Consider the following 13,022-nt stretch of genomic DNA (forward strand, 5'->3'; position numbering starts at 1 on the left):
AAACCCAAGGTCCACAAGGTGAGGTGTGGACAAGAGTATCCACATGTAGCCTCATGCATGCTAGGCCCATGCTTCTGTTCATGCTACCTGGCCAGGGGAAGATAGCTCAAGAATTTGAACACTAGGGGCACCTGGGTAGCTCAGTCGGTTAAGCATCTGCCTTCAGCTCAGGTCATGATCCCAGGGTCCTGGGATTGAGTCCCACATGGGGTTCCTTGGCTCAACAAGGAACCTGTTTCTCCCTCTCCTGCTCCTGCTCCCCCTGCTTGTGTTCTCTCTCAATCTCTCTCTCTGTCAAACAAATAAACAAAACCTTAAAAAGAAAAAAAAAAAAAAAAGAATTTGGAAACTCAAAATTTAAACCTGGCCTTCAAGGTTATCATGAAGGTATATTTTTCAGAGTAGGACAAGTGCTGAACATAATGACAGTTTTTTAGTTTGATTTATAACTTCCAAATACTTACCTATACAGAATGTGGACCTGCATTCACATTCTTGTCCTGGGCACCACAAAGAAAGCAGGGCAGTGTTAGGGAAACGGGCTCAGGGCAGGCGGCCGTCGTAAGGGTCCAGAGCCAGTCACCAGGAGAACCAGACCTCAAATCCAACCCTCTACACCCTCACTGTCACTTCTCAGAGCAAACCTTCTCTCCCCTCCACTCCACTGCTTCCAAACACCTGGGTGTGGCCTCTCATGTCGTGATTCCATCACCCTGAAGAGTTGAGGCCACCGGTCTGGGAACCCAGAGGCCACCCTCCGGCATCCTGCGCTTTCTCGTCAATACCACAGGAGCCAAACGCAGGCAACTTTAAGTCCAAATGTTTGCTCTACCTGTGCATGCTTGTAGCTACCTGTAGTGTAGACAGAATTTATGCTACAGGTAAGCAAGCAGTGACACATGCCTCAGGAACCTCACAAGATGCAGCCTGAGGCTTCTGAACATACATCTTTTTATAACTCTAAACCCAGAAGTGCATTAGTGTTCTTGCAAAACAGGCTGTACGGCAGTTTAGAAAGCCTACATATAATACCTTCATAAGACCTGTACTTAGAGATCCTTTCATCCAAGAAATTCAAAGCACTTTACAAGCTCCGAGCCATTCAGCCAAACACTCCAGGGAGGTATGCAGGTGGCCAGGGTTATACTCATTGACAAAGAAACTGAGGCAGGCTGACAGCCTTAAGTACCGTTCTTTAAAACAGTCTGTGCTTTTGGAAAATAAATGGCTTTAAACATCCACAAAAACACACCACCGATATGGGGGAGGGGGGCGAGACTTGTACTATTTTTATAGAAATGAAATTGAATGTAACAGAATTAAATACTATGTCACAGAAATCTAGGCCTTGCTGTATTTCTTTCAACCAAAAGGCCAAAAATGTACGCTCTGTCCACTGCAAGTAGCATATCATTAGATTTGAGATCCCATTACCCATTACCTTTCAAAATGCAAATTTCACAATCACAAATTTTAAACAGAAATCACACACTACACGCCCCCAATCAGATTAGGCTCTTACACCTTTGGTCAAAAAGCACTTAGCAAAGGTGATTAGCATGTTCTCTCTAGGCTAGATAGGAATCAATTTAAAACCAGAGATTACCTTCATTTGCTTTTTAGTGGGAGGTAAATGGCCCCAGGGAAGTCTGTCTGAGAGTGGTGGAGGAAGAGTCCTCATAAATAAAGAAGATTAGGCATTCAGGAAGAATAAAACATATAAAGTAGCCCTTGCAGTTACCTTCATATAAGCAAAACAAACTCTGCACTGAAAACATGTATCTCAAAGTTCTATTCTTAATAATCCAGCACTTAGTGAACACTTATTGTATGCTATCCGCTCTTCTGGGTGTCTGGGTGTTTAGCAATAAACTATTTTACAGACAAGGAAGCTGGCTCAAAAAAAAAAAAAAAATTGACCCACACAGCCTCAAAGAGCTCATGGTGGTGCTGGGAAAAAAAAAAAAAAAATCATTTGTTCACTCACTAAGCTCAACTGCACAGAGTCTGAAATACAAACGTTTACATCAATCTTCCAGGAAGCTTTCCATCTGATGGAGGAATGTGCACATGAAACAGGTTTCAAACAGGCACCTCAGAAACACAGGAGCAAAGCAGTGGAGGCAGAAGAGGGCTGGGGCAGGAAGGAGGGTTTGCAGAGAGAAGGTCCATTCCAACAGGCAAATTAGGGGAAGGGGGAAGGAACTTTAGACCGGTGGAAATGTCTTATGCTAATGTACCAAGACATTCGAGAAACAAACCCAAGTCACCTGGGTTGTCTGGCATGGCTCCAGAGAGCCAGGATACATGAGAAGAGTTAGTAAAATGTAATCTGGGGCTGGATAGGTATGGGTAGATAGGCATTGGATATCCAGACCTAAGGTATACACAACTGTCAAAGTAATTAACTGCTCAGTAAGATAAGTTTCCTGGAGGAGGGCTGGGGGGAACCTCCCTTGGATTCTAGAGTGGTGGTTTTTGTCTCCTATTGTTTAAAAGGACTGACCGGTTTATTCTTCATCATTAGAGCTAGCACAGAGATAATGGCCTACAGGTACCACTGCCAGCACCTTCCTTATATTAATTATTTCAGACAAACCCAAAAAGGTAAATTTTATTACTATGACCATATTCCAGTAGAACTGAGGCACAGTGATGTTCCAGAAGAAATACCTGCTAGATGGGACTTTATGGGCTTCGTGTCCACAAAGCACACCGCAAACCAAGTGCAGAATTATTGCTAAGAATTTCCTTTCTCTCTAATTCCCTATGCTCTTTCCTCCCATCCTGTGCATCCTCACGATGCAAGTGTTGTGGACTCCCCAGGAGATGACTGATAAGCTCATGAACACTATCTTCTCGTCCATCACATAGTGCCTGCCACTTTCCTCCACTTCAGTCTCATGGAGGTCTATCTACCAATAAGAACCAGTGTCAGGGTGCCTCAGTGGCCCAGTCGTTTAAGTATCCAACTCTTGATTTCAACTCAGGTCATGATCTCAGGGTCATGAGATCAAGCCCTATGTCCGGCTTCATGTTCATCATGGAGTCAGCTTGCAATCCTCTCCCTCTTCCACTCCTGACTAGCACATTCTCTGTCTCCCTCTCTCTCTCTCTCAAAATAAAAAAAATAAAATAAAAAGAAAATCAAAGGAAAGAGCCAATGTCAAAGGTGCCATGCCCAATGTACTAATTTAGCTGCTGAGACACCAACAATATCATATCCACCTATTATCCACACCACCTACTCTTATTGCTGCCAACCCCAATCCATGATGGAGTGAGTGGTGTCACTTTACATATCAATGTGGCACACAGATATTGGTCAATCAGTTCCCTTCAGTTTTTGGTTTCACCTTTTTTTTTTTTAATTTGGTCTTTTTAAAGATTTTTTTATGTATTTGAGAGATTGAGAGAGAGAGAGAGAAGGAGAGGGAAGGGGAAAGAGAGAGAGGGACAGAGCAAGCATGAGCAGAGGAGGGTCAGAGGGAGAAGCAGAGTCCCTGCTGAGCAGGGAGCCTGACGAGGGGCTTGATCCCAGCATCCTGAGATTATGATCTGGACCAAAGGCAGACACTTAACTGACTGAGCCACTCAGGTGACCCTGGTTTCACTTTAACATCATCAAATATCCTTAGGTTTCTAGCCTGATTCCAGGAGGTGTTGAATTGTAGAATAACCCAAATGATTGTCAGCATGCCCTCCTTGAACTCCTCCTCCCTTCTAGTAACACATTTTGAAGTTTGGTTTACATAAACAATCCTCCATTGGTTAACAAGCTCCTTTAGACAAACATGAGAGATGCATAAAGTCCACAATTCAGGTTTTGAGAAGATTTGTAAAGTACTTAGAATAGTTCATGGCACATAGTAAGCACTCATTAACCATTGTTTGTTATCATAAGTATTTATTCTCAGATATGTATACTTAAAATAGTTATTGCTTTGATTGTATAAGGTGCCACCAGGTTACCTGTCCTTTCAATATTTCTTGTCCAATTCAACTAACTCTTCCCATTGAACCAGGTCTTTCCCACAGTTTCCTCCAACAATGACAAAAATAGACTCCTAGAAACCAAAACACCAGACCTCTAGACTTGCCAAGACAAGACTGAATTTAAGACTATGAGTAAGCATGGAGCAGGCCAAAGCCATACCACTGGTTACACCTTAAAGTCTGCTTTCACGCATGCATTTAGAAGTATCCATGGATGGGCGAGACTCCTGAACGATAATATAGACTACACCTGACCAAAGAGCCCCCTCCTGCTGACCTGACTGAGGGCTAAAAAAGAATCATGGCCACATGCCTTGCACTTCGGTTGACATGTTGACACAAACCCAGCTGCTGTCAGACTGTGTGACCTCACCCCAGGATGGGAGCCAGACACTTCACTTGAGATCTCTGCATTTATCAGATATGGAAGGTGTTTACTTGCTTTCTCTTTTGGCAAAACAAAAGAGAGCAGGGACCAGAGGAGGTGAGAAGGTAGAACCACAAACTGTCCAGACTCCATTACCCTAAATTACTTGATGAATCAATATTCCTTGTTCCCGTTTCAATAGGAGGTAAACAACTATTAAAAATATCTGATCTTGGGACAGCTGGGTGGCTCAGTCAGTTAGGTGTCTGCCTTCAGCTCAGGCCACGATCCCAGGGTCCTGGGATCAAGCCCCACATCAGGCTCCCTGCTCAGTGGGAAGCCTGCTTCTCCCTCTCCCTCTGACCCTCCTTCTGCTCCTGCTCTCCCTCACTTTAAAATAAATAAAATAGGGATCCCTGGGTGGCGCAGCGGTTTGGCGCCTGCCTTTGGCCCAGGGCGCGATCCTGGAGACCCGGGATCGAATCCCACGTCGGGCTCTCGGTGCATGGAGCCTGCTTCTCCCTCTGCCTGTGTCTCTGCGCCTCTCTCTCTCTGTGACTATCATAAATAAAAAAAAAAAAAAAAAAAAAAAAGATTAAAAAAAAATAAAATAAAATAAAATAAAAATAAAATAAATAAAATATTTTTTTTTAAATCTGATCTTCATTGTGCTTTTAATCTCTTTTCCCCCTATATCAGAGAATGAATATTCGTAGCCTCCTCACTAAAGGGTATCCCCCTTCAGGGCAACCTCAGGCAAAACCCATTTCCCTCTTCTTCTACCTTTATACCCTTCTTCTATCACTCCTTGGTCAGTAGACTGCAGTCCATTAACTGTGACAGAGTCCAGCATCCTGGCACATCCCTTCCTCAGCATGTCCCAGTGGGAAAGCCAAGATCACACTCATTGTAGACATTGTCCTGATTCTTGGCTGGTTGAATGATCTCAGGCCAGTTTCCTCACCTCTACCTCTGCAGCCCTATCACCACCAAAATCCTCCCAAGTTATGAGCCCACAAGGTGTTCCACCATGCACAGACACCAAGAATCACGGGAAACCAGATCCCAGTCTTACCGTATAGGTGAAAGAGCTGTGTCCGTAGGAGTGGGGGCCACCTAGGGAACAAATTAAGACAACTGAATATAGTAGGGAAAAAAAGAAAACAAAAGAAACACTTCATCTTAGCCCCTAAGTGGAATTCAAAAGTGTGAGGGCCCACAGCGCAATGCAGAAGAGCTGTCAAGGAGCCCAGTGGTACACCTGAAATCTTTCCTCTCTACCAAGGCAGACTATTTTTATATCTGATGTACTAGAAAGGGAAAATTAGGCAGATGGAGTGTGTTTTTATACATATTTTTTAAAAATTAGAATATAGCACTGACTTTACAAAAATGGCTTAGCGAGTTGTTTCACCACTGATTTTAAAGTAATTTTAGGTGTTTTTAAGACATACAGCCATTTATTAGGTGATATAAAGCATAGGCAATCAAGAAATAATATTTCAATGGAACTGAATAGCTCTCTACTCTTTCTTTTTAGGAAAGATCAAGCTAGGGCCAAAATGTTCCACTCTGTTCCCTCTTCTTCATTTAACGAATGTCCCATGTGTCAATAACACACATTTAGAAGCTCCAAACAGAGGAAGCCATATGTATGACCACATACATTGAAGAATTTAATCAGTTAATGTTCAGGATCTACCCAAACACTGACAGCACACAATCAATGGAAGAAGTTACTTTGTAAATTGGATTTTTTTTCCCCCTTGAATTTGAGATCTAGAAGCCTGCATGGCTTGACTTCCCTGGAAATTTTCCAGATCTGCACTTCAGTTTCAACTTTGTAGATTGGGCTTTGTTTCTTAAAGACAATAGTGAATGGTTTTGCTACTAGCTATTAAATCTGCTTTTAAGAGCAGTCTAGGTATTCTTTGCGAGAGGCTTCTGTTATTCTCATCACATGTTTTTATTTTTGATTTTTCTTCTTTCTTCTCCATTTTAAATCCCCTCTCTTGGTGGCACGCCTAAGTGCTCAGGTAATATACATACAAATGCTTCAACGGACAGATGGGTAAGTACCATCTCGGGGTGCCCATACTTCTTAGTGAAAAAAGTACCCACAACAGAGTGCAGTAATTTCATCCCCTCAAGTGCTATAATGATCCCTGCAGGGGTTAGTTTGCAAATAAAATTGCAGCACAATGGATATATAAATTAAGGCTACCAATAATGCTTGACAATACAATGAACTAAGTTTTCTAATATTCCCATTTCTAATACACGCATTGCACAAAACCAGAAATATCACTTTAAAACCAGTAGCAACATAAAACTTGTTAAACTATTTTTTTTTTTTGCAAAGTCAGTGCTATATCCTCATGTTTTCTAAATCAATAAAATGGTTTTCAGGAATGAAATATATACTCCAGGAGGGTAAACCTCCAAAGAGAGATCCTTTTTTTTTTTTTTTTTTTTTTGAGAGATCCTTTTTTTTAACTGGAACTTCTCAGCTTTGTAGTTTAATCTCCAGAGGCACAGGATACTTGGGCAGCACATTAATGACCAATGTTGAAGACATCTTTGCTAAAGTGCTAAATCCCAACTGGGTATCTTGTCATTAAATTTTAATACATTATTATCCCCATTTTATAGGTGAGGAAATGAAGGCAGAGAGAAGTAAAATAATTGGCCTAAGGTGACATGGCTAGTAAGTGGTAGAACCAGAATGTGAAGCTGAGAACGCCAGCTCCAGAGAATTTAGCTACCGTTCAAGATCACCCCAGTAGTAGTACTCAAGTCTCTACTTTTAAAGGGGTGGGAGGACTTTGCTTATGAGACATTCTTCCTGCCCAAAGCCCAGAAACAGCATTCCTACTAAGGTCCCCCTGAATTATGGGGATTGGTGTCTACCCACCTGTTCCACTTGCTTTTAGGAATCTAGACACGCTCTGTCTCCAGAACTGTGCATATACCATGGAATGTCAAGGCCATCAATATTATATCACATGAACCTGAAGGTCGGTTCAAAAGGGTACCAGTTATTTATGGGAATGTGTTAGTCACCTCAGGCAGAGAGGAGAAAACGAAGAGCTTGGAAATGTTCCCATTTTATCTTAATCTTTAACATAAGAACTCTACTGCCAACTACTAACACATTCCAAAGTCAAAGGTAAAATCAGTATTTTTAACATAAAAATATCACTTGTAGTAGTCACTTTTTAGGATTTAATGTCACCAACAAGTCAAAAGATCCCATCACATTAGATAGTACCTGAAAGCTCTCAAAAGTAAGCAACTCCTCCAGAGTGAGGCTATACCTTAATTTGAGGGTGATTTTTGCTCTAAAGGTGGTATCTGCCATTTGTAAAGAACATGAGAATAAACAAAGCATAGAAGCCTGTATCTGAAAAAGAAGAAGAAGAAGAAGAAGAAGAAGAAGAAGAAGAAGAAGAAGCAGCAGCAGCAGCAGCAGCAGCAGCAGAAGCAGCAGCAGCCTGTATCTATACACTGGTGATGAAACAAACCATTTGAACATTAGCAGATGCCCTATTCTACTTCTGAATTTGCTTGTTTAAAAAAAAAAATCCTGGATAAAGCCCTCTCCAAGGCCAAATAAACCCTTTTGCCCTAAATACATATTTTTTCTTCTTTCTTTCTCTCTCTCTCTCTCTCTCTCTTTCTGTCACATGCACACACACACGCACACACAGTTGGGGAAAACTCTATAACCCCAACCCCCTATTTCAGCACTTCAAAACTGGAATGAAGTACATATAAATAAAAATGAAAGACTCAGAGAAACAGGCTAATTTTTGGTAAGCTCAAAAATAGATAACACTGCTAAATTTATCATTACACTACTAACATTCAATAATAAGAACTCACAAAAAAATCATCTGTGTTCTATAATTAGGCTACTGCGTTTCTCTGATGTCCCAACAACCTAAAGAATGTCAAGAAATAAAAAGTACAGGGCGAAGATATACAAAATTTAAGCACACCTACATAATTTAACCAGTGTTGATACGCTCACCTTTTTTAATGGAAATTTTAAAAGAGTAAGATGGGAAAATTCAGAGGACTCTACTGCTCAGCCTGAATGGGTATGTCCCAGAGAGTATCGAAAATTGTATTCTCCCATTTGAAATCCTCTGAGTTTTATCTTCTTGTTTTGACTAGAGGTCTCTTGATAAAGGGCCTGCAGTGTTATAAACTATCCCATTACTCACTCTCCTCAACTATCCCCAATGGAACAGGAAGGAGGTAAATCTTGGAGTCCTGCACTTCTATTCCTTAATCATACACATGAAGACCCCTCAAAGCAATAAATCTGTCTTTCACTGTAGCACCATGATTCACACCTAAAACACAGCGGAGAAGACAGGTACTTGGAAATGCCATGCCCCAAGAAAGGTATCTTAATACATTAAAAATAAGATTACTTAAGCAAACTGGTGGTGTTTCTTCTCAAACAAGACATCACACCAGCAAGTATATCATCCTAATTAAGAGTCATCAGCCGTGTTAAAGGCAAATTTTATAGAGCAAAGCTTTCCAAACAGAACATTTCAGGACTCAGTACCCTTTCTAAGCTCCATTAAAAGCAAACATCTATATCATGTTAACCCACTTGGGCATGACTTTAATTAGTGGAATTGGCCTGGTTGTTAGCATGACTTTCCTCTCATAAATTTGTCAGGGCAGAAACATGACCAATGAATGCTAAGTTTTAAGATGCTACCTAATTATATAAAACAACTCTTAGTTTTACATAGAAGTGGTTAAGAATCACAAAATACTATCAATTCTCAAGAAAAATATTTGATGTTAACCCATTTTCCAAGATTATGCGCCCATTTATTGACTAGACCTTGAACAGAAAGAAGACATGTTTTCAATAGTCAGAGGATTCTTTTACTTTGAATTAAAAAAAAAAGGCAACTTTCCAGGTTTATGTGAATTTTTTAAATTTGGGTGGGTTTTCCTATTCAATACACCAGTGCATCACTTTTATTTATTTGTCTTGTTGGGGAGAGGCAGTAACAGAAGTGCACAGTCAATACTTTTAAGCACATTAAAATCTCTCTAGCTGGAGAATAAGAACAATGCCTCCCTCTTGCCAAGCAAAAGCCAGCAGCCAACAGAACAAGGCCAAATGATAGAAAACACCTCCTGCAGATTTTACTAAACTTTTTTGTTGAGTTTGCACCATTATTATCAGCTGCCCTTCACAACTGCCAGCCTGTTACATCAAATTTCCTATCAGCTCAGTATCAGTATGATAACAGTACAATGGTCTCCCAGCTCCTAGATTTGAGATTGATGAGTAGATGCTAATGAGGGCTCTGTCTGCAAGATATTTTTTTATATTTGACTCCCTGACCTTAACTTTATTTCATTCAAAAATCTGGAACTAAAGCTCACATTGGGCGCTCAGAAATGCATGTAGACACTCTCTCAGCAAGAACCAGACCAAGCTGACAGACGGCTTCTTTAACTGCTTTTCAGCAAAATGGCCGCCTCAAGGATTAGCTCTGAAATGGCTGAGAACAGGAATTTTCCTAAGGACAAAGAATGACACATATTTTTCACAGGAGTAAATATATGGGATAAAAGCATTTTTTTAAATAAGAACACCATGGTACACTTGGAAGAAAAAAAAACAGTACTGAAATTGAAAATAGATTTTGTTTCTTAAAGAATGAATTCAGTGCTACCACACTTTTAAGGTTGTTTTATTTTTTATTGATTTTAAAGAGCTTTCTAATAAGATTATATGCCCTACATTGTAGGGCCAAAAGCTCTTTGACTCAATTTAAATGAATTGTGGTCAGCTCAACTTTCAACAAAGGACTCTCTTATCCACACTCCATTAACATTATATTAAAACGAAAGTATCTCCTTTGACTTTTTGGTTGTGCTGCTGGAAAACACTAATAATAATGCCTGTGTCTGAATGTATATGCAAACAGAAATACACTTTCTCCAATAAGCCTGTGTTAATAGATCTGGCATCCATAGTAAAGTACATGGACACAATATGTTACTTAACAAAAGAGTACATCTTGATGAACGTTCCAGCACAAAACATGAGTTCGTGGGGATTATTTCAAACTTACTAGTGGCATGAATTAGTTTTTGAATGACACTTTTTTTTTTTTAAATCACAGTTGTGTTATGTTTTACCTCCAGCTTTAAAGCCATGCAAATGGAAGAAAACCAATCTTAGTAAACATTCCTCTGACTATCATCAGGTTTAGGAGAATGTTATTTCGAGACCTAAAGAACAATGCAGTATAAACCACAGATGCTGGTGCCTGTCAGATATGAAATGTCCAAAGATTAACCCACAGCAAACTCTCCCAGTACTGCATTCCAGGGTCACTTAAATCCGAATGTAAGGAAGACGCCTTTTGGCTAAAAATGTAGATGTCAGGCAGCTGCACGTCAGACTTTAAAAATGATCTTTGGAAAAATCTCACAGGCTTATGCTATCCTAAAACAGCAAATACTGACTTTTCTTTCTTTCTTTCTTTTCTTTTTTTTTTTTTTTTTAATGTAATACCAGTAAACCACATTCAAGGTCAGAAAAAGTCTACTTGGCCACCTGAATAACTCTGCCTTATTTGGTATCCAAAATTAAAAGGCAGAGATTTTAAAGTAGTAGTTAAAGGCTAGATTTCGATATGAAAACTTAAAATTGGGGCAGGGCATAAGCCAAAAGAAGGACAACTCATTTAATGGCATTTAGTAGGCTTATTTGTTAAATATACACGTTTTCATATACAGTCCACAAAGTAGTACTAAATTTAACCAAGAATGGCTAATGTCAAAACCAGACATATATGGAATGGTTATGTATGTTTTCAACAGTCCCAAAATTGTTAGGCCTGCCTCAAGTAGGCTAACAGATACCTAAGTATTATTAAAATTGTAAAATATATGAAGAGGTATGCAGATCAAGGAGCATGCTAGGCAAAACATGACTAAATTGAGATCCCTGGGTGGCTCAGGGGTTTGGCACCTGCCTTCAGCCCAGGGTGCGATCCTGGGGTCCCAGGCTTGAGTCCTGCATCGGGCTCTCGGCATGGGGCCTGATTCTCCCTCTGCCTGTGTCTCTGCCTCTCTCTCTCTCTGTCTATCATGAATAAATAAAATCTTAAAAAAAAAAGAAAAGATTAAATTATATCCTTAAATCTATCTTCCCTTTAAAATGCACCCCCATCAGACACACATTCACCACCACACAGAACACAACCAGAGGATTGCTCAGAGTCTACAGCCAAAATGACAGCCCGGCAGTTTGTGGGTTTTATAAATGGTGGTTTGAGATTTAGGTTTTGTTTCTCTATATAAATAAAATATCCATGGAAATATTCTCCTGACACTAGAGCATCACAAAAAAGATTCATAGACCAAGTGGTTTACAAATTTGTCGTGATCAAAGCAGAAGACCAGCTAGTTCAGAAGTCCCCTCTACCTGCCACTTGATTATGGATAGCCAGGCATAAAGCTGGTTTTATTGATTTGCCAGGAAATGCTCCCTGCCATCAAGTTTGGCACTCAATAATGAACCATAGATACTCGATTTCAATGAGGCACTAACAATCTTCCAAGGAACAGAACCAACTTTCTAACAACATCTTAAAGGTTGAGGAAGAGGGTGAGGAGGGAAAGCACAGACTCAAAGGATGGGTATTAAGGAGGAACAGAGGAGGCAGCAGAGTTTTCTATTATCTGAGGATCACGCTAAGGTACAATTATGTTCAGACTGCAAAACAAGTATGCATCTAAGAGTTTTGCACTCCAGGTCCCAGTATGAATAGAGTTTATGAGCTGAAGGGAAACTTTGCTGAAAGTTATCATGGTTTACTGGTGGGTATTTTTGTACAAATTAAAAAAAAAAAAAAAAAAAAACACTTTTTTTTTTTTTTTTTAAGCCCACCACTGATGCTGTGAAAGGCTCAAGAATTATACAAGGAAGCATAACTATGTCTCTCTAGCTCTGTCCGGTTGGATAACAAGCAGCTAGCAGCTCTTGAAGCTGAAAAGTTCAAAGAGGGAACTTGTTATACCAGAGCCCTAAATCTATAAATCTTACAGCTGACATTTCCCAACCTAGGGCAAAAACAGATTAGAAGATCAGGAGGGGCATTTCTATTCTTAAGGACAGAACCAGCAGCTGCTGTCCTCATTTGGAATACTTGGCTCATGCAAACTTGTTTACGCATTTGGTGTATTCATATAATTTGCCAATTTGCTAGGCCTGACACCAATAAGGTGGCTGGACATTTGCTGTTGTCCATTTGTTGACTCACACTAACTCCAGGCCTGATGCCACATAAAGAGAACCTGGCCAGCTAGCTGAGAGAAGTCTTGATAAAAGAACAAAGTCTTGATTTCTCTTTGGGGTAGCAGGGCGGGGGGGGGGGGGGGGGGGGGTGGTTGTCAAGAAGTATCTTTCCTTTTTAAATTTTTCTAATAACCCTCTTGTTTATTCCGTCCTTTTATCAAAGCTAGGTTGATTCCTAGAATGTTTCAATAAATAGTCATAACCACTACTCAAAAGTCAGGCACTTTAGGTAAAAACAGCTTTAGGTATTCAGCCCCAAAAGAACACCAGCTAAACAAACATTTAATCTGAGAATGCAAACACATA

At 40.2% G+C, this 13,022-nt stretch overlaps 1 protein-coding gene across 21 annotated transcripts in view; it reads right to left on the reverse strand.

Annotated features, from left to right (window-relative positions):
* Nucleotides 1-13,022, reverse strand: part of LOC140626332 (uncharacterized) — a 591,342-nt gene that overhangs the window by 389,189 nt on the left and 189,131 nt on the right. For 20 of the 21 annotated variants that reach the window (XR_012025526.1, XR_012025519.1, XR_012025521.1 and 17 more), the window contains one exon: nucleotides 5,439-5,479. The exons of the other annotated variant lie outside the window; for it this stretch is intronic. Coding sequence is in view for 12 of the 20 variants with exons in the window: in XM_072814043.1 (XP_072670144.1) it covers nucleotides 5,439-5,479 (41 nt within the window). In the remaining 8 variants the exon portion in view is untranslated. The remainder of the gene's footprint in view (nucleotides 1-5,438; nucleotides 5,480-13,022) is intronic. 21 annotated transcript variants of the gene reach the window in all.

This window comes from Canis lupus, chromosome 37, assembly GCF_048164855.1.
Source record: "Canis lupus baileyi chromosome 37, mCanLup2.hap1, whole genome shotgun sequence".
Classification (NCBI taxonomy): domain Eukaryota; kingdom Metazoa; phylum Chordata; class Mammalia; order Carnivora; family Canidae; genus Canis; species Canis lupus.